This window comes from Lycium barbarum, chromosome 7 (genome assembly GCF_019175385.1).
Source record: "Lycium barbarum isolate Lr01 chromosome 7, ASM1917538v2, whole genome shotgun sequence".
Classification (NCBI taxonomy): domain Eukaryota; kingdom Viridiplantae; phylum Streptophyta; class Magnoliopsida; order Solanales; family Solanaceae; genus Lycium; species Lycium barbarum.
Window position 1 is genome coordinate 132628674 of NC_083343.1, and position 24077 is coordinate 132652750.

The window sequence follows — 24077 nt, forward strand, 5'->3', positions numbered from 1 at the left end:
TAATTTCGATTTATTTGTAACTAAAGTTAATGATGGAATAAAATAAAAAAAAATTCGCTCTTAACAGAAATTACAGGTTCAAGCTTTAAAAACATAAAAAAAAAAATTGATAAAAGGTACTTTTTCATTCAATAAGCCTTATGCAATGCTAATTTAAACTAATCAAGTCAATAAGATTTTGAATATTGAATAATTCACCTGCTTTTTTTTCCTACCCCCCCCCCCCCAAACCCCAAACCCCCCACAACCCTTCCCCCACCCCCAACCCCCCCCCCCCCCTTTAAAAAAAAAAATAAAAAAAATATCTTGTTTAGCAAGACAAGAAATAGAAATCCTATTTGCTTGAGGACTAGGTAGCTATGTGTATATATTTTGCAGCCTATCGCAAACTGTAGGGGAAAGAAAAAAAAAAACTTAAAACCTTAAATGTTCAATAGCAATGGCTTTTCGGCTTCTTGCTGGTAGATTTTCTACCAAATCCTCGATTTATTCTTCTTCGTTTCTCGATTCTCATGCATCATCCATCCTAAAGACCACTCTCTAAACCCAAAAATGTCGAGTTCCTTTTCTTTATTATTCAATCAGGATTACAGTTCCACAACACCAGGTATTTCTTGTTTTAAAAAAGACAGCGCTCGATACATGAAATATCTTGTGTCCCAAAATTCTCAAATTCCTCATTAATCTTCAATCGCAATTACAGTACTAACTCAACGACTCCTCCAACAGAAGAAGAAGAAGAAGAAGATTCTCCTAATTTCAAGAAACCATCAAAACCATGCATGCATATTCACGTAGAATATGATAGATATTTACATCACAAATTAAATCTAAAACGAGAATTGCTAGGCAAGAAATTCACAATACAACATTATAAATATTTCCCATCACTACCTCCATATCATAAATATTTCGTCAATCAATTACCCAAGGATCTCTACAACATAACACCAGATGAGTTCCATAAACTGATTTCGATTTTGTTAAAAACGATGGAGGAGTCGAAATTTGTGTATATTTGTGCTATACCAATGTTGATTATTTTGAGGTGTTGTTTTGGTAGGGGTACATTACCTGAATTGGTTAATATTTCTGGTTGATTTTATTGCGATTTATGGAATCAAAATCGATGGAACGGGTAAAATTATTAGGAGAATTGGAGAAAAAAGGTGAAATCCCAATTCAGATTCTTCTTCTTCAGCTCATCAGAGAAATGGAGAAATCAGAATCTCGCTATTATATATTTTTGGGCATTAGTTCTATAGCTGGTATTTGAAGTTAATTATTCATAGTTAATTGGTGTCGGGAAGTTAATTTTATTTTTATAATAATTCTATCGTGTACTCTTTTTTTGTTTTGTTGGTAACATTGTATGCTTATTTTCCATATTGCTAGTGTGCGACGTTATGAAACAAGAAAAATACGGTATAATCAATCAAAACTTTGTATTCATCAAAACAATATAATTGTAACTTACATATCACGTGTTACAGACAAGTAATTGTTGAGGATTAGTTTTTTTTTTTTTTTTTTTTTAATTTGAAAATGTCGAATTCTTTTTCTTCAATCGCAACTACAATTCGACGACCTCAAATAACCCTTCAAAATTCCTTGCGGATTCATCAAAATCATCATTGTCATCCCCTCTCCTGATCCTAAAGGATAGTCATACATATGTTTACTCGGAGAACCCATCAAATTTAAATCTGAGACGGATACGTTGCTACAAATTCATGTCAATACATGAAAATTTTCTCGATCTATTACCAAAGGAGCTCTATAATATAACGGTCAAGGAGTATCGTAGAGCAACAGAGACGTCAAAATCGATGAACAATTTGAACATTGTGTATTATCTTTGATGTTATTTTTCCTATTATTGTTTTTCTATTTTATTGGTGATGCAACAATATAATTACCAGTTATGAGCTATTTTATTATAACGCATTATTGAGTAAAATTGGAATCAGAGTCGTTTAAAAATTAGGGTTATTGTATGAATTTGGTATCAATGTGTGCCAATTCATAATTTTCGTCATTGATTTATGACAAAAAGTGTTTATAAGCTCCTTTAACCAGTTTATCAATTTTTTTTATTTTTCAGTCTAAAATACCGAAATATCTTTCCTTTTGCTTTATATGCCAACGGTATCCCTGTTGTTTCAATTAAACCAGTGACATGAGTCTAACTTACACGTCACTGCTTAATGTCGCCTGAAGCGACTTGATAAGGAACCCGAGCTCTTGAGAATCATCCAAGGAAATTCCTGATGCTCTGCCGGATTTAGCCCATTTTTTTTTTGTGCGGATTGCCCTTCATTTGGGGTGGTCTTAAATTTTTGCCCTTCAAATTGGTGGTCTTTAATTAAGTTTTGCCCTTCGCCTAATACCTTGAGATTTTGGGTTCAAACCCCAACTCAGTAAAAAAAAAAAAATCGCACTGCCCATGCAAATTCTGCCTTCAGTCAGAATTTGCAAAACTCTGCCTTGCAAATTTTTTTAAAATTTTTGACTGAGCAGGGGTTCGAACCCAAAATCAAGGGATTTTTAGCGAAGGGCGAAAGTTAAAGTCCACCAATTTGAGGGGAAAAAATTAAAAACCACCCCCAGTGAAGGCCAATCCTGCAAATTGCCCGATTTAGCCTTGCGATTGGAGCCACAAGGTCCAACAAAAGAGGCTCTCGAAAGCAATGGAGTAGCCAATTTGCCACGGGTGTTCAATTTTTGGAAAAACGAATATACTTTTTCCGATGAATGCTTAAATCAAAAATTTTAGATCAAATTACGTAATATTTAGTTAAATCATAAAAACACTTTTAATATATACTCATAATCGTATAATTAAAATTAACATAAAGAAGTCAACAAAAGAAATTTCAAATATACCAAATCCTCTATTTCTCGATTCCCATACATTAACCATCCTACTGATGGAATACAGGCATAAACAACGGAAGCAAATAGCCAGGATCTAACTTATATATAATATAGACAACACATAATCACAAATTTTAATCAAATATAAAATCTACTTATCTCTTGAATTGTGACTGCGACCGCGAATCGAACCTTCAATCACTAGTAGAAACCATCTACGAGATCATCCTCCAATTTCAAGGTCTGCAGTCGTCTGCTATGTAACCTAAATAGCCTTTGGACAGAGAATACTTGTTTGGGCAAGTATTTCGGCTCAGGAAAAAGTGTCCCTCTTAGGGCTGAAAAGCATATTATATATAACCACGTTTTAGGGTGCAAACCCTATTCAAAGACATGTGGGCTTGCTTTTCCCCAAAGAATGTTATTTTTCAAGTCCAAGAATAATTAGGCATAGCAGGGACCATAGATTTAATAACGAGGCTTCCAATTGTGATATTAATTCAGAATATGAATGAATTATTCGTACCACAATAAATTACAATTTATTCCACTAAAAACTGTAATTGCACTCCTCAGTTTAATGTCGAAATCTTCCATTAAATCTTATTTAACTCCCCATGTTAATATTACAAATACCAATCAATTAAATACTAATCAAATCCTTTATATTTCCGCTTAACTTATATCATGTGACGGATACAAAATCCACCTGCAGGGTTTTCACATGAGACTTATAAGCATTCATAAAGGGGTATCATCAATCTCAAAGTCGAGACATGGATTCTATCAACTAGTTATTATTTCACAAATGTATTTTGCCATTATCCAATTTACCAGGAATACATAGACCCGCAATTGAGTCATACCTTTTAATAAATCAAAATGAACAAATCACATTAATCGTAATAATTATATCAAGATTAAGAGTATAAGTACATTTAATGAACTAGAGAATTTGTTTTATATATTCATTACAAAGACACTTATCTCTACTTGGTCTATTCAATACATACAAAATGTACTAGCACAAGAAGACGGAACTATACCGTTCCCATAATGAAGATACATTATATTTAATCTTGTGCTACAATCATACTGATGGCTTTGTCCAATTTCCATCTTAGATTGTGAACATAAACTTTATACTTATAAGAACTGATGATTTAATCTTCCGTGTATAAGCTAAACTCTATACACCAAATCATCTACTATATAAGTAAAGGACACACATACTAGCACATGATCTATTTAACTCTTTATTAAAAAATGAATAAATAATTATTTTATAATAAATAATATATCCAAACACATGGTTAATAGTATATATCCCAACACCTACAACCCATTGTTTAAACCCGAAAATCCCGTGCTTCTTTTCTTCATACTTAAATATAACTTATAGCTACATATATATACAAAGTAGAATACCCCATATCACATTATTTACTTCCAACCTAAACCTCTCATCTCTCTTTCTCCCCTCTCCTCTACCCCCCTACCCACTGCTCCGGCGAGGAGCTTCCAGCGTCGTCTTCTCCGGCGAGGAACAGTCAAGCAATTTTCAATTTTCAACCTTCTCATCCAGTTGGCGTCCCTTCTTCTCATAAATGTCACACCCTAGCAATGGTAGGGCATGACGGGCACCCGACTCTCATCAGAGTCGATCGAACCCTTAGACATTCGCTCTATTAAAACCTGTCATTTCAAAAACTTTTAAGAACATAAAATTTTTCCAAATAGGAATCATTATCTCTATAACGATTATGAAAACTTTCAATCAATAAGTACTTTAGACTAATCTAAATCATCTAAAATACATACTCTTTTAAAATCCATAAATGACTCAATTGATATCACTTTGTCGACACCTCGACAAACATACCACAAGACACTGTCTGCAGAAGTCTCTAAGAAGTAAACTGAACATTATGAGTCAGGACAGGACCCTGACAAACCCGTAATCATACATATCTATACATGACTCAGCACAGCTCCAGAATGAGGTGGAACTTGCCAATCCCAGCTGACGTCCAAGCATCCTAGCTATACACTTAACCTGCCAAACAATCTGGGGCTGCGGGCATGAACGCAACGTCCCCAGGCAAAAGGACGTCAATACGGATAATGTACTGAGTATGTAGGGTGGTAACAAATTATAATCATAATTTGATTTAGGATAGAAGAAATCACAATCTAACTCAATACTTGCAGCCTTCGCTGGAAGAAACATAAATAAATACACGAAGTCTCAAAACAATCTTTAAGTAAATAATGCAATCCAACACACATTCTTTAAGTAAATAATGCAATCTAACACACATGCCGCTTCCGACATGTTAACGAAATGGTCCCTTTGGACAGCCGCTTCCGGCTAGCATCACAATAGTCCCTTCGGACAGCTGCTTCCGGCTAGTATCACAATAGTCCCTTCGGACGGCCGCTTCCGGCATAATAATGATGGCCCCTTCGGGCAGCCGCTTCCGGCTTAATAATGATGGCCCCTTCGGGCAGCCGCTTCCGGCTTAATATCACAATCATGTCAACACAAACTTAATCCACAATATATCAATACAAAGAGATGATGCTATGGGATGTAAACATAAATCGTAAATGAAATGAAATAGTAAAATCTCGCACCCCCTTCGGAGTGGTTTTGAAAATCTAACTTTACGTTTCCTTTAGTATAAAACTAATTTCCTCGAAATCATTAGTAAAATCATAACTCAACTAGCACCTTATGGGTGTTCCCTTCGGAACAGAATAGGAGTACAATATCAATAAGTCATCACAAGAAACATTTAGACCTTACTCGTCTAAGAATGGAATCATATGGAGTACATATAGAATGAATAGCACAAGAATCATGCCAAAGGAAGAAAAGTTTGCCTTACATACCTGTTGACGACTAACTGCAAAGTCGTTCGCTTTGTCGCTCTTTTAGCCTATTTAACATAAAAGTAACGTTATCGTCAGTAGCTATACTTTCTAGCTCGTAAATCCGTAGCCCATCGCTTTATAGAACTTGTTCTTTAACCTATACATTCTCGTTTAGGGTTTTCCATTAGTTAAGGGCTTAACGAAAATCGGGCAGCATTTCCCCTATATATTCGCCTAACCCGAATTTTCAATTATCCTCCTGTTAACACAGAAATACCAACAACAGAGATATACATACGAAATTCTCACAATTCAGCCCGTAACAATTTTAACAACCCAACAACTTCTCTTAATCCATTTCAACCCACAATTTCCTATAACATCGATTTCATGCATTTTCTAAATTCCAATTTCGTCCAATTCAATTTTAATAACTCCATTACAATACTATTAACATAATTACACCATAAAACAAGAAAATCTTACCTAAATTTTCTCGGAGGAATTTCTACTCTTAATTGTTCCAATTTCGCAATTTCTTCTTCCTCAATTCAATATCCAATGTTGCTATCACCTCCTTGAACTTGTATATCACTTGGAACTTGATCAATTAAGCAACAAAATTTATTTTGCTCATTAACCATGGCTGGCCGAGAGCAGCCATGGAAGTTATACTTTTTTTTTTTTTTTTTTTTTAACTTTGCTTTTCTTTGCAAAAATGAAATCTAAATGTGAATTGTTCCTTAGCCAAATGTTTATATGTGTTTCTTCATGGAGTGACACGTACTCCCCACTAAATGACTCACCAAAATTATTTTCATGAAGTGTTATCTTTTTATTATTATTATTATTATTATTTTTCGGTGGGGCCCACTTATTATAATTAAATTAATTAATTAATCACTAATCCTTTACTTAATAATCTAATCATAATTAATTAGTTCCTAATACCCAATAATATTTTTACACTAAATAAAATTTATAAACAATTTATGTTCTAATTAAAATTGCAGATTAAAAGATTTCTATTTCGTGTCCGGAAATGATTCTTCATTTAACTTGGGTCGACTTGCTTGCGGATAATTTGACGTATGAACATACGGGGTATAACAATAAACCTTCTCATAACTGAATTGATGCCATCTCCAACTTGCTGTTTGACTTTAAAAATACCATTGATTTAGGAGTTTCATAATTTTATTGATAATTATAAGATTTTATTCGAGAATGATTTTGCTGACTGCGAAACTGGTCGACGGTGTTGTTTTTGTTGACGGCGAACTGGCCGACGGTGGCTTTTGACAGTCAGGTTCGGTTAGATCCGGAACTGACCGGATACACTCAGTTCTGCTCAGATTTTCTTTGCCGGAATCTAGCCGACGATGACTTTTCCGGTCATATTCTGGTGCCGGATCTGGAAAATCATGTTTCTTTTTTAGCGTATTCATTAATTTTTTAGCATACAATTCAGTGTTTTGTGTATTTTATTTTCTTGTATTATGTTTTTGAGTGTATTCGTTAATTTTTATTTCTTGTATACAAATGAATACATTGATTTTTGAAGTGTATACAAATGAATAGAGTGGATTTTATTTCTTTGTATTCAATTTTTGAGTGTATTCGTTAACTTTTTTTAGTGCAAAATTCTGTGTTTTGTATACAACCGATTAAATATAATAAAGTGAATAATTGTAAAAGTAATTCTAATGAATACAGTTGAGTTGAATACATTTAAATTGAATACAAAATTCAGCAAATTTTAATGATTGTATTCATGAATACAGCGACGCAAATACAATGAGTAACAAGTGCTGAGTTTTGCTATATGTTTGCTTTTGCTACGTCATGTAAATAGGTAAAATGTAGCTAAAATGCATAAATAAGGCATTTCAAGTTAGTCATTTATGAAATTTTCCCAATAAATTCTGTTATGAACAATGACTTGCTCATTTGGTAAGATTGTATAAGAATTGAAAAAGTTTTGATACTTTTAACAACTTGTGGTTTTTATGTTTAGAAGAAAAAATACAACTTAATAAATTCAAATTGCATGTCCAAACAAGATTTCATATCTTGGTTTCAAATTATGATTTCAAATCATGTCCAAACGGCTCCTTAGAAAAATAATGTGTATTTTGGTTGAACGAATTAGGTAAAACAATCCCTACTTAGTTGGCTTTTTTTCTGAAGTTTTTCATATTATAAAGACTTATATCAAGATTTCATTTGGAAAATTTTTGAATATTGAAATTTGGTTCCACCTTGAACTTCCATTGCTGTGTAGCCCAATAGAGTGGCTAATCCACTATTCCATAAATAGATTTTTACTTTCATTCCAAATCATTTTCCAAATCCAATGCAATTATACATCAACTAATATGGTATCATAGTAAAATATACACTTCATTTATTATTTCTTAAGAAGCGTGTAAAGTTTATAAACGACAAGTAAAAGTGAACAGAGGGGTAATATTTTAAAAAAATCTTAAATGTCAAGCAAAATCTTGAATTCCTACATTTGGCTCACAACCTATGTTGCTAAGAAATACTCCAAAAATAAAATACCACCGCACTCATCCGATCCTCCAAAAGCGCATTACTTTTTATAGAACCCATCGACACAGTGTGGTGACATTTTTGGAAAATCTGAGCAACATAGCCAACGTTAGAAAACCTTCACGTAAATGGCATTTGAACGTCCAAATGCCAGAAGGAAAGGAAATTGGAAAACTACAGAAAAGCTAATAACCACTTATGTCAAGTTTAATATGGAAGCATTCAACATGGAGTCTGCAAGTGTTTAGTGGAAAATACACTGGATGGTAAATCATTTAAGTCAAAACTTGGACTAACATAAAGATGCATGCTTTAGCTTAGCCAAGCACTAATAATGTTACACATGCAAGAGCACGTCCAGATGCACATCTCCCGAGTTGGATTTTTCTATCAGAGAGAATGTAGCTCAAGGCCTGAAGTCGGGGAGGGTGGTTGCATTAGGACTGAGCCGTCTTCATCCCGAGATGGAAATTGCATGTCCTGTTCAAGATAGAGAAGGTAAACTTAAGCTCACACTAACAGTTACAAAAATAAAATAGAACTTGGCCAGCCTATAAAGTTCTATGCTAAAGTTACAAACAAGTATTAGAGCTTTTGTTGCAAATCTAAAATGAACTAATGTGTAACAATTTAAGCTTTTATAGAAGATAGTGACAAACTTCAATGTGATCTTACATATGCAGAGGTCCGGAATTCAAATCTCCCACCACCCAGTCAAAAAGAATTTCCATGTGTTTTGTCAAGAAAAAAGGTTGAGATCGCACATGACGGGGTGTGGTATCGACTAAAGTAAGTAAGGTAGCTGCTCTTTAACGTAATTTTTTTTTTTTATAATCAAGAAATCCCCGAAGGCTATTGGAGCACAGTTCAAAACTTGGTGGATAATTGGGCAAGCTCCTCTGCCCTCATCTACTTAAGAACTTGAACTTTTGGATGTTAAGAAATTTAAAGAGCCTTTACATTAAGCACCTCCAGGAAACATCCAAATACGTATAAAAAAAAATCAGTTTAACCAAGAAGACGAAAGGATGGTGGCTTAGGGGCTCATTAGAATAAAAAAAAAAAGTTAAAGAAAAATTAATTAGATCAGTCAAGCATAAAAACACCCAAGCTGAAGTAGGCTCAGGATGTGGCTAAACTCACGCCATCATTTGTTTTATTATTATTTTTGGAAAAGGTAAGATGCCATCATTTGCTATTAATAGAAACCGATGCCTAAAACTACCATTGTAAAGGTGAGGCTTGAAAGAATTCAGTAAGAATCTCTATGCCTCAAATAATTTCAAATCATCACTAAAGGCTTATGTACACCTAGAAAACTTAGGGGGCGCGTGGAATCAGAGGGCTTGACAGAGAAAATTGTGATTATGAAAGCTGCAATACCTGTGTTTGTAATAGCTGGTTAGGTTGTTGATCTTGTGCTGATGAATATGCCTGGGGCTGGGACATCCGGTAGTACGGTTCCTTCAGATCAAGTTTAACAGATGATGTTTGGAGCATATCTCCAACAAGAGCTATACAAATTAATGACATGTTAGATTCTTGAAGAAATATCAGCAATCTTGACTTGACAGGAATTAGAGATAAAGACCCACCTGACAATGTTAGGTAAATGGTATAACTTTGTGCCTTATGGGCAACTAGGTGAAGCCGACCAGTTATCTCCTGTCCTGGCATGACATAAAGTGGTTGCGGTAAGACACACCGAAGCTGATACCAGTGAGTTGTTGGTGCACCCGGAGCAGTGGTCAGCCACCTTTGCACAGTGCTGCAGAAAGAGGAAACGATTTAGCAACAAAAGCAAAAAGACCAAGCGCCAGAACCAAGAGGATGACATTAACAAAAGTTTACCTTCCATTAAAAAGTACATCAAACCAGCAAGCAAGCCCATGAATTCTAGTGCTAACGGTAGAGAGAAATCTCAACGGGATGTCAATTTCATATAGATCCTCTTCCTGTAATACAGATGCGGGAAATATCATTTCATGGAAATAGTATGTTTCAACTACTTCTGGATAGAGTTAAATCTGATAACCCACAATTAAAGTGTAATTTCACTTCAGCTAAATCTTCCCTTAATTAACACCTCCCACTCCAACAAATTTTTCGTTCATTTCAAGAACTACCATAAAGAATATAATTGGAAAGCACATCAATAGTAGATTGGAAAAGCATAGTCTACACCCTAAAGGTTACCGCTACCTCGTGTTTATGTTAACTTTATCTCTTTCCATGATTATCCATCGAATGTCACTATCTTAAGTCCTGAAATCGAATCTCTAGAAAACATTTACTCAATTTTCATATAAAGAACAGAAACTGTATCTCTATACAGATTCTTTTTTTCAATAAAAACTGTCTTGGCCAGATAAAGACCTAATCTGCAGTGCATTTTAAGTCAAAATATGCATTTTTAAATTAGGAAACAGTATCCGTATAGTTTCCTCCCGTTCATTTCCTTTATATTTTAACCAAGTGAACCCCAAGTCAGTAAAGTGTTTTCTTTATCAAACATCACCATCCTTTATTGGATAGTGCTTTTCCTGTATTAGAAGGGGAAAAAAAGGAATAGTAGGCCCGCTAAGAATAAAGAATGCATCAACTTCATTTTCACATCATACAAATAAAATGTTGATCCAAAATTACCTTTACCGAACTGAAGTTTATCACATGGGAGACTGCAGGAGCTACCAATAATCTAGGATCAAAAGCATCAACAACGGGCTGCAAAAGGACAAGAATATCCAAAGAAAATGGAAAAAGAGTATGAGTCAGAAGCATGCATAACTCAAGCAAAATTATATCTAATATTTGAGCTTTGAATATAAATCACAAAATAGTTTCTTAAATCATTGACTTTGAATAAGCCCAAGCTCCAACTCACCCAAAAAGAAGTGGGGGGGGGGGGGGGGGGGGGGTTGGGGTGTGGTACATAATGTGTTAGTATAATGAACTTTCAAGGAGTATTTTTGGTAGTTTAAAAAATCCCAAGAAAATATCTGAAAAGCCATTACAAAATACAGCGCTCTCATTCATGTTAAAAACCGAACTGCATTTAACACTAGTGTAAGCATAAAAAAATGGACTTTGCCCTGGGGAGCACAACAACAACAACAAACCCAGTGTAATCCCACAAGTGGGGTCTGGGGAGGGTAGTGTGTACACAGACCTTACCCCTATCTTGAGAAGGTAGAGAGGCTGCTGCCCCGGGGTTCAGCACCTAAACAATTAATGCAATGACCATAAAATATGCGATATAATCTAGATGAATGTCTTTAAATTTCCTCCTTTTTAAAAAAAAAAAATAAGTGAGACTTGTATTGATAATTGCTCCAAGATAATGCATAAAAGTGTATGTTGGGAGCTTTACAAAAACCCGGCCCCTAGCTGTTCTACTATGTTAGGTAGCCGAGGAATTCTGATAAACTATCAAGATCATTATACATTTTGTGTATATTTCCTTTTTACCCTCAAAACATCTATAGTTTTTAACTGACCAGCAGATACATGTAGTAGCAAGATGGAAGTCAAACAAAAGCGACAATTATGCAACACAGCTTTATATTCTGAAGATTCCATAGTACAAATTGGATTTAGCATAGCATATTTAAAAGTAAAAGTAACTAATAAATGAGAGAATTCCACACAACAAGAAAATGGAACATTCAAGAAAGCTCTAAATGTGCTGTCAAGTCAAAGTGAAGTATTCATGGATCAGACAAGTATGGTCACTAAAGCCGGTCTACATCAAGAGTTCCTAGTATTTGGTATATTGACCTGAGAAAAGTATCCTTGGTAAGCAGATCCATGCAAAGCTGTCAAATCAACCCCAAAGTAGTTTTGCTGCTGCCAAAAGGTAGCCTGGATGACAGGGAATAAAAATAGTATTAATACATTGACCCGCAGTTGAAAAAAATAAATAATGAAAATGATGATCACTAAATCATACCATTGAAAAGGAAGACATAAAGTCTATAAAAGCAAAAGAAACCCGAAGTGCAAACTATCAGACATTTGTAGAAGCTAGTGGTAAATGCTAGTAGTAAATGGAGACTGATTTTGGACAATGAGATCTTTGTCAATAAACTTTGCTTGAATAATAGAAACTTGTTAAAAAGAAAAAATGAAGATTTAAATTAGGCATCCACGGGGACCATGAAGCTTGAATACCAAAAGTTCTATTTGGCACACTCACTGACACTGATTTTAGACGGCATTCAATTTGTTTCTCTTATTCTCCTAATATCTACCCAGCCATGGAGTTCATAAGGTATTCCCCCTTAGCAATGAGGTCTTATTCTCTCAAGAGCAAAAGATGAAAAAGAGTTCAGTGTTTTTCCTAGGCAAACTGCAAAAAGAACAACTGTTACAGGAGGTCTACAATGCATTGAAGAAAATTTTCAGATTCTTCACTGGGAACACCAAAATTACAAAAGACTACTAGCCACCACAACAACTACTACTACGCCTCAACAAACATCTTAAACCATTCAAAAACCTTTGTACGGCACAGAAACATGGTTTTCTTTCTCTCGGTTGGAGGGAAGCATGAAATGGAGTTAGAGAAGAAAGGAGAAATTTTTAGAACAGAACAAACTCTGAGATCAAGAAGAAACGGTGATATAATCCACTGTGTACCTTATTTGCTATTTCCATATACAAAAATTCGTCACTAAATGGTGCCATGTGTATTCTACAAGAATAAAAGGAGATGTAAGCTAAAAATGAAAATAACATCATATCCAATACGAAACAAATAAAGGAAAATAATAAAAAGGTTACATGCTGGTTTATGTAATGCATGCTCAAGACACTTGATGGAATTTGTACAGAAAATGTAAATGCAACAAATAAAGAAAGGTAGAAAATATGCATTAGATTCAGCCCAGATGCTATGAGTAATCAGGCAAGCATGTGCAAGAGGGGCAAAAAGAACTCTACAAAAGGGGGAAAAAAAGGGGGGGAAGGGGGGGGGGGGGGGGGGGAGGACGGGGGGAGAGATGGGAATTAGTTATATCAACATACTCAAACTAATCCATTTAAGGAACAGGCTGCACTACTTTGTCAAGATGAAGAAAGAAATCATTAACAATGCAATTCACAATGTACTAATTTCATGTTTTATTTCTAAAAATTAACAGCCAACCCAATATTCCAGAAAGATAAGCTAATAAGATAAAAGAATATTAGCTTCATAGTTTTGGCATGACAGAGACATTTAAAGGGATAAGAACAATTTCACAAAGTGACTATGAGAAACAACACCTTATAAGAAATTGCAGACATCATAATTGATTTGACAAGGCAAGGCTACTCATGTGCTGAGTTAAAAAAAAAAAAATACCTTCCGACGCCGGGAAACATTTTTCCATTTTGAACAAGAAATCGGTCTCTTGCAATCACATAAGATTCCAACATTCTTTCATTAACTAACAATGTACCTGTAAGGTATAAGGACTGTGTCACTCACTCAGCAGGTTTAAGCATGTCTTTTTTGAATATTTTATTCATGGAATTCTGGTTATTCTGGATTAACGCGTTTTACCACATTTTGGAAGGTTAAAATCTTATTTTCAGCTTGAAACTGAAAAGAGCAACAAAATTCATATCACATGCAAAGTAAGAATGTCCAGTTAAATAAATGATAGCCCATTTTTTTCTTCTTCTCCATCCACACACAGCCAGCTTTCTTTTTGCAGAATGTGGACTGCATTCGACTCGTAATGAACAAAGCAGCCACTCCTAGAGTTCTCTACAGCTTTGCGCCCCCCCACCCCACAACCAATTTCATTATTAAAAAAAAAAAAGACGTAGATAAGTGACAGAACAAAAAGCATGTTGTTCAGATAACTAAAATGAAAACCTGAATTGAAAGAAAATAACAGAAATTTTTTCTGGGACTTAAAGAAGAAAGTCCAAGAATTGGCATTTTGAGACAAGCTTACCCATTGGCTCAGAGATCAAAATATCAGCTTTTTCAGGTAACTCTACATCTTCAACCTTTCCTTTGATTACCTAAACATCCATAGATGAAACATTAACAAAAGAAAAATAAGAAGCACTACCAAGATACTATATGAATATCGGATAGCCTTGGAAAAGACACAGGAAAAGGCAAAAGATCAATAAATCAATCAACAACACCTCAATCCAATACTAAGTGGAGTCAGATTAAACAAGTAAAAGAACACTTACTGTGATTCTTTCATTCAGTGATGGATTTCCAGCAATAAGTTTTCTTGCATAGTCGGCCATTTCAGAAGCCTCTATGGCATAAACATGCTTTGCACCAGCCTATGATGGTTTATGGATGTGAAGAGAGGTAAGGAAAAGAAAAGATACAAAGTAGAGATATCAGCATAACTGGCTGCCATGGTTGATATCATTATCGAAAAACACAAGATGCTTTGTTACAAATAGATCACCTGGGCTGCAAATAATGACAAAATGCCACTACCAGCGCCAACATCAACCACTACGCGACCAAGAAAATCAGCACGGTTCTCAATTACAGCAGAATAATAGGTTCCTGCAAGTTTTCATGTTTGCCAAGTCATACTCTGCATAATGGGATCCATAACATTAAGAAATGCAAAAAGGGAAGAGTTCCATAATATTCTAGGAGCAACAAAAGAGAGCACATCATCTCATTGACACATTATGAACCTCCATAAGGAAATTCCCGGGTCATGATGCAAGGGAAAAAATAGAAAATATCAAAGTTCAGAATACCTGTCCTTACAAAATCCTGCAACATATTCTGCTGATGCAATAGCTGCCCATAGTAGTGAAAGTACATTTTGGCAGAAGATGCCTCTATTTTGTCATCAAATTTGCTTTTTGAAGTTGATACTGCTCCATTTATCAAAGGACATTCTGAAAGAAAGACAAAAACAAGTTACATTTATACAAGTTCAGCATTATTTATTTTTAAATCAGCAATTTCATTAGCCCATTCTTGTGGTGCTTCTCGTGGAGTAAGAAACATCAGTTTAAAATCTTAAAAGATCGAAAAGCGGTTACATCACAGATTTCTTTTTCATTAAGTAATTACAATTAGCCTCACTGAGTAGAGCAGTATGACAACATGTCCTTAAATGCAATTGATCTTACGTAATTAATTCATCATAAAATGGGAAAAGTTATGCTATGCTGAAACATTTCTAAGTTTTTGACAGGACCACGTTTTTTGTTTCTTTCTTATTTGCAGTAAAAGAAGTTCCCTTTTTATTTATACGAGCTAAAGAAAGAAAAATCATTAACTATATACTAAAAGGAGAACATACATGGAGAATCTCAGCAACATTTTTGAACTTTTGACTTTGTATACCTAGTTTAAGCTAAACATAATTAATACTGTATCTTCTTTTTCTTTTTTGATATGATAAACACAATCAAATATCTAAAACCAGCCTTTTCTCATAAGGAAGTCCAATATCTAAAACTAATAGTCAAAATTCTAACTTCTGTGGGGATTAAAAGCAAGTAGTTAGAAAAACTCAAGAAATGAATCAGTAATCCAAGAAGACCAATAGTAGAAGCTTGATGGCAATAACTAATCAAATGTTAATAACACTCAGCCGACTATAAAGCTCTTACTACGTCAGGACATGTTAGAAAAGTAACTACCTAGTCTATCCAATTCAATAACTATGCTTCCGTCTCAACACTACCTGCATTCTCCTGACAAGTGATACCTTGTATAGCTTACACAGACATTACTATTTATCATAATTGGAGAAAGATTAACAAGCAAAGGATAAGCCATAAACAAAGTCCAGTGACAGTAAAGATTCTTTCCAAAACACTTCAAACATTCACAATTCGGTATCTAAGTAAAAAATGCCACATTGAGAATGGTATCTAAGTAAAAAATGTCACGTTGAGAATGGTATCTAAGTAAAAAATGTCACGTAGAGAATGGTATCTATGTAGAAAATGTCACGTAGAGAATGCTATCAAATAGCTATTATTTTACCATACAGAACCATGAGACTAGCATCTCAGCAATCAGACAACTGCAAAGATCAACATGAAAATTCAACAAACAAGACAGTTATTGGGGAGGAGAATGTGGCTACTCCACAATGTGGCATGGAAACTTGGTACAGAGCAATTGCAGACATACACCAAAACAGACCTTGAACAACCACTTCCTTCTTCCATTGCTCAAATGCACAATGGAAGGTCCTACTTTCCTCCTCGTTTCTAAATTGAATGGAGATTCCCCTTGAATATGTTTTCTGGTTCAAAAGACCAAAGTTAATGCATAACAATAATATTACATCAAATTCCACAAACATATTCCAATAGAAATTTAAAATAAGTACCTTTAACTTTTTTTTCCAGGACAAGATAAGTGATGTATTCCAGGACAAGATAAGTGATGTATAACAAATACAAATATTTTTGCATAGAAGCAACTGTCTAATCCTAATGCAACACGTTATTATTAATGTTACATTGAACACAAACTTGCAGTATTACATGTTCTCAGCATTATGCAGAGCAGTGCTTGGTCATCTACACACAAATATATGAGCATGAGATTCATGGAGCCTGCATAGCCTAATAGATAATCTTATAATAGTAATGCAACTATGGTAGGTTGTCGTCAGGCCAATCAACCAAAAAGTTGCTCCAGATAAGGTTTTGTTGTTTCTTGCTAATCAAAAATAAATGACATTGAAGCATCCCCAATGGTCTGTTCATTCTGTTGATGGTATAACATACGCCACAATAATCAGCATAGACAAAACGTAACGCAACATTTCTAGAAATCCTTACAGGACTGAATAGGACTTTAAATTGCAGGTAGAAAACAGCTAATCCGTCAATTATCAATATATAATACTACCTTATGAGCTGTAAATCATACCTCTTTATTGGCTTCAGAAGCTTCAGATATGCATAGAGATTCAGCAGGGCCTACTTTGAATAACTGGAAAAAAGAGAGAAGAGCCAAAGCTAAGATAATGCCCCTCAAACACATAGCTCCAGTTAAATTCCAAATGAGTATCAGTTAAAAAAATACCATCTTTTCAGTTTTATAGTCATTCTGTTTGGTTACAAGAAAAACGTGAGAGAAATGTATAAAACGTTAAACTCACCGGAAGTTTAACAAATTCATAAGATTATTCATGCATTTGCAACTTCATGACACCTTTTAAGTTAGTCAAAAAATGCAGAAAATGTGAGAACCAAAAGACCACCATCATTATTACTTCATCCTTTTCATTCATTAATAACATGAATTGGTGATTCAAATGGCTTTATTAACTTTATGAATTATGATCTTTATAGTATCTTTATGCAGTTTCTAAATATTCAGTCGATTACGTAAAATAAATTAAAAAAATTGTCATTCATAGTTTTTAACGTAGTTTTTAATAATTAACTTTTTAATCAAACTCTTCGATTTCCTTTCTGCTCCAATTGGACCTGTTCCATTAACACATGGAAAAAAACAAATGATTCAAACGACCTTTTTTAACTTAAAATGTGGTTCTATGTAGTATTTTTTTATGTAGTTTCTAAATACACAGTACATTATGTAGTTTTTAAATAATTTTTTTATCAAATTCCTCGACTCTGTTCGGCTCTATTTTTTCAATCATACACGAAAGAAAACAAATGATATAAGAAAAATTCATAAAATATCATGAATGAAAATAAATAATGAGTATAAGCAAAATTCATAAAAAAAAAAATATGATTACTAGTTTTTTTTCATTAATTTTTTTTATCAAATTCCTCGACTCCGTTCCGCTCTATTTGGACCTATTTCAATTCATATATGAAAAAAAAATGATATAAGCAAAATTCTTTTAAAAGAAATTGTGATTACTAGTTCTTTTTTTAATTAATTTTTTTATCAAACTCCTCGATTTCCATAAAAAACGAATGATATATGAAAATTCATAAAAATGAATGCAAAATTCGTAAAAAGTAACCGTTGAATTAATAAAAAATGTGATTACTTGTTTGCTTTTTAATTTTTTTTTATCAATAATTAATATGCAAAATTTAAAACAAACACTAAAAAACGAATGATATATGCAAAATTCATAAAAATGAATGATATAAGCCAAATTCAATTAAAAAAACTAACAAAACACTAAAAAAAAAAAAAACGAATGATATAAGAAAATTCATAAAAGAAAAAAAAAACACTAAAAAATGAATGAGAAATGCAAAATTCATTAAAAAAAACACTAAAAACGAATGAGATGCACAATTCGTAAAAAAAGAAAAAACACAAAAAAAAACCTAAAAATACTAATGAAAAATGCAAAATTCATAATTAAAAAAAAAAACACTCAAAATTCGAATGAGAAATGCAAAATTCATTTTAAAAAAAAAAAAAAAAAAACTCAAACGAATTAAAATATGCAAAATTCATAAAAATGAAATGATATAAGCAAACTTCATAAAAATTAAATGATATAAGCAAAATTCATTACAATGAAATGATATATGCAAATTCATTTAAAAAAAAATAAAATATGCAAAATTCATAAAAAGGAAATGATATATTTCATAAAAACTTACTTGGCAAGTTGGAAGGTTAAACACAATGACGTCACTTGACTCGGTATCCGGTCCAAACCGGAGCTCCGTTGAACCGGAATCTAACCCGAACCGAGCAAAAACCGGTTCGGTTTTCGCAAACAACGAAGTTGAAGAAGAAGAACTTGTAAGCTCCGATACAGATAAAACCAAAAATTGCTGCTGTTTTTTATTTTCCTCCATTAAAAACAAATATTCAAACTGAAATGAGTGAAAATTGAAAGGTTAAAGGAGAGTGACGTTAGGGTTTTGAGTGGAATAAAAATGGCGCCGCCGCAATTCTCTTTTTCTTTTTTTTTTATATAATATATATACTACTCACTCTCTTTTTTTAATTTGGTTACAGAGTTTAAAAAGTAGAAAAGATTTTTAAATTTATAGTGTAAAATAAGTCATATATATTTTGTGTGGTTATAAATTAATTAATAAAGGAACAAATTTATACCTTGTATCAAATATAATATAAAAATTAGTGCTAGAATATCCCAGTTTATACTTTTTTATCCCACTTATACTGAAATTATTTTATACCATCTTTTTTATATGAGATAAATTAATCCCGAAATAATTTCGACTATCTACCACACTGCTCTCATTTATTGCAAGCGAATCTAAACGAGTTTTTTTCTAATTATAGTGACTTGTACGGGTCGGGTCGGTTCATAATAACCCGCTAGATCATTTCAAAATTCAAATTATCGTTTTTTTTCTTTTTTCCTCCCTTTCATTTCGACCTTCCAATTTTCACAATTTTTAGGGCTCCCAAATTAAGCAAATTGCTCTCTCTCTATCATCACAATTCTGAACAAAAATGGTAAATTCATTTCTCTATCAATTTTAATTTTCAGATTAATTGAATAAATCCAAGAAAAAAATTACTTTTTTGCTCTTTTTTTAATCTATTTGCATTTGGATCTATTCTCTGTTCAATTAAGTGAATAAATTTAAAAAAAAAAAAACTTTTTTGCTCCTTTTTTGAATCAGATATAGGGTTTATAACCAATTCTATTTGCATTTTGATATATTCTCTGCCTAATTGAGTGAATTAATTAAAAAAAGTTACTTTTTGCTCTTTTTTGAATCAAAATTTAGGGTTTATATTGACTCCAATTCTGCTTGCATTTTGATATATTAATCTCTGCTTAATTAAGTGAATAAATAAAAGTTACTTTTTTGCTCTTTTTTGAATCAGATATAGGGTTTATAACTAGTTCTATTTGCATTTTGATCTATTCTCTGCTTAATTAGGTGAATAAATAAATAAAAAGTTGCCTTTTTTGCTCAGTTTTGAATCAGATTTAGGGTTTATAATCAATTCTATTTGCATTTTGACTATTCTCTGTTCAATTAAGTGAATAAATTAAAAAAAAAAAAACTTTTTTGCTCTTTTTTTGGAATCAGATTTAGGTTTTATAAACAGTTTTATTTGCATTTTGATCTATTCTCTTAAATAAGTGAATAAATAGAAAAAAAAGTTACTTTTTTGATCTTTTTTTAAAATCAGATTTAGGGTTTATAACCAATTCTATTTTTATATAATGGGAATGAATAAATATTTACGCTATTGCTGCTTTTATTTCGGTGTGATTTGTTTTAATCATGTAGAAATTTAAGCAATTATGAAGATTTAAAAATTTAAACCCGTAAAATTCCTCTTTTTTTTTTCAAGCTAAAGGAGGACTCGGGTTGAAGGAATTTGTGGTTATTGAGCACATTAAGGGTGAGTTTGGTATGACGGTAAATGTTCATATATTCGAAGCAAAACACTGTGAGATTTTTTAATTCGGAGTGCAACTTCTAGCGGTGGGGGTTGGTGGGGTGGGAAGTGGAGGTAGGCTCCGCGGGTGGCGGTAGAAAAAATTCCCATTTTTATAAAAAATTTAGAAAAGTAAAATAAAATATATGAAGGTAAGGGGGGTGGAGGAGGCAGGGCCGGAGCCACGTAGGGTTGAGGGGGTTCGTCCCTTCGGCGGCAAATTGTTGGTTAAAATTATTTTTTATGTATATATAGTAGATGTTGAACCCCCTTTGGCTTCTTCGTGTGTTTACTTCTTCATATTTTGAACCCCTTAGTGGAAATAGGGCTCCGTCTCTTGTGTGTGTGGGTTGGGGGGTTGGCTGTGGGCTGGAGTGGTTGGGTGGACAGTCGGGGGTGGGTTGGGGATGCTTGTCTATATCCATATCATTCTATTTGCAATGATGTCAATTGTCTTTTAAGGCAAATAAGAGGTTCTCTAACTTCCACACTTAATCTAATTGTCCATGCATTGACACTCAAATCTTTAACAAAACTAAAGACTGATGACTATCAATTGATTTAATGTAAGTATACCAGCAACGACTAAGAGCCCGTTTGGATTGGCTTATAAGTTGCTTATAAGTTGTTTTCAGTTTTTTTGAGTGTTTGGCTGACCAGCTTGTAAGCCATTTTGTGCTAAAATAAGCCCAAAAAAATAATTTGGCCCGTTTGGTTTTCAGCTTATAAGCCAAAAAAATAAGTTGGGCTACACCAACTTTTTTTTTTGACTTATAAGCTAACAGCTTATAAGCAGCTTTTTTAAGCCCATCCAAACAGGCTCTAAGCTTAATCTCAACTAGCTGGTATCGCCTACTTATTTTTTCTAGTCTATCTCTTGGATATTGGATAATATGGTTGTTATGAAACTCGTAGAGTTTACAGTGCACTGCTGATATTACTTTATTAATACAAATGAAAATTATACCACTTCTCTATAATGTCTGAATTAAGAGTATAGATCTATGTTGGATGTGTCAAAAGGTTTGTGGGAGTGTATTCTGAATCATCTAGTTCCTTATGAAGTCAGGGATATGGTACTTGTGTTCATTTTGAAACTTGTATAGCTTGCAGCTTTGTCGTCATGTCTATTTTGTCCCGAGACTACTTTGTACTCCCTTGTTGGGTATCTTTGTTTAGCATTTCTTTATGTCATGGTTATAATTTCAATAACAATTCCATGCTTTGAATACTTGGAAAAGAATTGGCGTAGCAAGCTCTTTGAGCCACTTCGTTTTGATGTCTAATCAGCTGCCTTGAAGAATTAAACTTAGTGATCATGCAAGTCAAGATAAATATGTTCTTGGGCATTGAATATCTTGATGAAAGTAGTCCATGTGGAAATAGAGGTCGGGTCATTTGATTAATTTATCCAGACCCTTCTCCTCTCTCTCTATTTTTACATATCTTTAGATCTGTAGTTTGTTTCATTTAGATGCGTGTTCATCTGCTTCTGAGCTGCTTTATTGGCACTCTTCTAAATGTAAGCTATCACAATTTTCTGGCAGGATGGGCATGATGGAGATAATTCAAAACAAAGCACTGCTGATATGACTGTGTTTGTAAGTTTTCTGGCAAAGACGACTCAAATTTCTTTAATTGATGTTAAGCGGCTTAATCTCACTCTTCTGCATTCGCTAACAATCTCTAAAGTTTTTAGTCATCTCAACCTGTTCACCACTGAGTTATTGAAGCGTGATTACATGGAAAGTTGGAATCAAAAGTTATTTTTTTCCCAATGGAATATTACTCGTTTGTGCGATCTTTTCATCATCAAATTATAATTGCAACATGCAACCTGTCCCTTCAAAGAGCTAGCTCGATTCATAATATGGCTTTAGCATGATGCTAATGCCATGACGTTTAGATCAATTTTCATGCACTTTGCCATATTATATGTTTGGTGTCACTATCCCTTTTTCAGTCTCTGACAGCTTTCACTAGCACATCATTTACAGAAATTAGAACATGCATTTATGCTGGCTAACTCTTACTATCGTCCTTCCTTCTCTTCCAGGTCCAGAATCTTCTTCAGCAAATGGTGAGTCCAGTCACTCTGCAACCCCTTGGATTCTTCACAAGTATCAATTAGAATTATCTAACCAATATTTTTCTCTTTGCAGCAAACCAGATTTCAGACAATGTCTGAATCAGTTATCTCAAAAAATATCCTTTCTTTAATTTGATGTTCCCTATCTGATTCAATAGTTGCTAACTTTAGTGTCATATAAAATGCATTTACTTATATGTAGCATTTAATAGAACTCTGAATTCAAGAATGTGTATACTGCGCTCTTGGTTCTGAGGCTCTTGAGTGGCTCATCGTTTACTGTTTCAATTTTGTCTTTATATTGTAAATGGCGTCTACCTCTCTATTATTAGATCAAGCTTGAACAAAGTATGTTTAGTCCTTGACAAAGCTGCACTTGACGAGATGGGAAACCGGATTGATGAACTTGAACAGAGCATCAATGATTTGAGAGGTGAAATGGGTCAAGATGGTGCTCCATCACCTTCAGCATCTTTGAAACCGAAAGAGGAACCGAAGACAACGGATGATAGTGCATAAGCAAATGATGATACTTCAAGTTGGCTTTGGAGCCAATTGGCCATGTTTGTTACAATTGCTTAGCTTTGAAAGTCTTGTCCCATTATGTCTATTATGAAATTTGGTTTGTAATATGATACATATACTATGTACATGGTGTCTTGGGTTGAATGATTTTGACCTCCGCAGGTAGAATGATTTTGACCTGTGTTATTGGTCATTGTTGAGGTTATCAAAATATGCTTTTACAAGTGGATTTGATTTAGAAATACTTTAATTTATACATTTCCGTCAAAGAGTTATTTGTTGAGATTTGTGCCTTCAGTAAAGGTGCTAAATTTGAATATCTACACGTTATTCTCTTTTTTTTTTTTCTACTTGTTTTGTACAATCTTCCTCTCTTTGTATCTTCTGTTAGATTTCGGGCCAAATTTACCCCTGTACTTCGAAAGATTGTTTATATTTACCTTCCGTAGCTTTCGCATAAATTTGCCCTCGACGTTAGCCTTTGGGTCACATCTACTCCTCCTAACGGAGCAAAGGTCCCATGCAAAGTACAAAGGCAAATTTGGCCTAAAGTTTAGTTTATCTATACTAATTTTTTGCCTATAAATATAGAGTCGGACAAGAAAATATTGAATTATGATGAACTCGCAAACTCGTGCATGTATATAGTGTTGTGGTGGATGCTGACTCAAGAATGCAGGAACAAGTACTGATTGAAGGACATGCCTAAACTCCATGATGGATCATGTACGTTATCATACTTTATAAGATTCCATCTACTTTTAAGATAAGTAATTGACTACTTTAATTAACTATTTAACATAACAAAACCTGTGCTAGGAAATTATA

General features: G+C 33.7%; 2 protein-coding genes and 1 long non-coding RNA gene across 4 annotated transcripts; 1 reads left to right on the plus strand and 2 right to left on the minus strand.

The window, feature by feature from the left end:
- Positions 1-4714: 4714 nt before the first annotated feature.
- On the minus strand, positions 4715-6562 carry LOC132602688 (uncharacterized). Its single transcript, XR_009567862.1, has 3 exons — positions 6241-6562; positions 5773-5819; positions 4715-4951 (listed from the first exon to the last, which is right to left on the minus strand). It is a non-coding gene; the product is annotated as an uncharacterized LOC132602688 (long non-coding RNA).
- A 1923-nt stretch (positions 6563-8485) lies between these two features.
- Positions 8486-19184, minus strand: LOC132604533 (probable histone-arginine methyltransferase 1.3). Its single transcript, XM_060318078.1, has 15 exons — positions 18862-19184; positions 17189-17251; positions 16451-16553; positions 15043-15186; positions 14736-14839; positions 14506-14604; positions 14256-14325; positions 13655-13751; positions 12949-13003; positions 12088-12171; positions 10957-11034; positions 10162-10265; positions 9906-10078; positions 9694-9824; positions 8486-8790 (listed from the first exon to the last, which is right to left on the minus strand). Exons 1-15 carry the CDS (start codon positions 19060-19062, stop codon positions 8701-8703), a joined length of 1596 nt encoding a protein of 531 aa, XP_060174061.1. The 5' UTR covers positions 19063-19184; the 3' UTR covers positions 8486-8700.
- Positions 19185-19535: 351 nt separating this feature from the next.
- On the plus strand, positions 19536-23473 carry LOC132604534 (heat shock factor-binding protein-like). 2 transcript variants are annotated; one of them, XM_060318079.1, is made up of 5 exons: positions 19536-19693; positions 22183-22236; positions 22692-22715; positions 22798-22840; positions 23101-23473. In XM_060318079.1, exons 1-5 carry the CDS (start codon positions 19691-19693, stop codon positions 23241-23243), a joined length of 267 nt encoding a protein of 88 aa, XP_060174062.1. In that variant the 5' UTR covers positions 19536-19690; the 3' UTR covers positions 23244-23473. The 2 variants fall into 2 exon arrangements, 1 of the variants encoding a protein (XP_060174062.1); XR_009568752.1 differs by lacking the exon at positions 19536-19693 and adding an exon at positions 20524-20599 and having other exon boundaries at positions 22798-23473.
- The last annotated feature ends 604 nt before the right edge of the window (positions 23474-24077 follow it).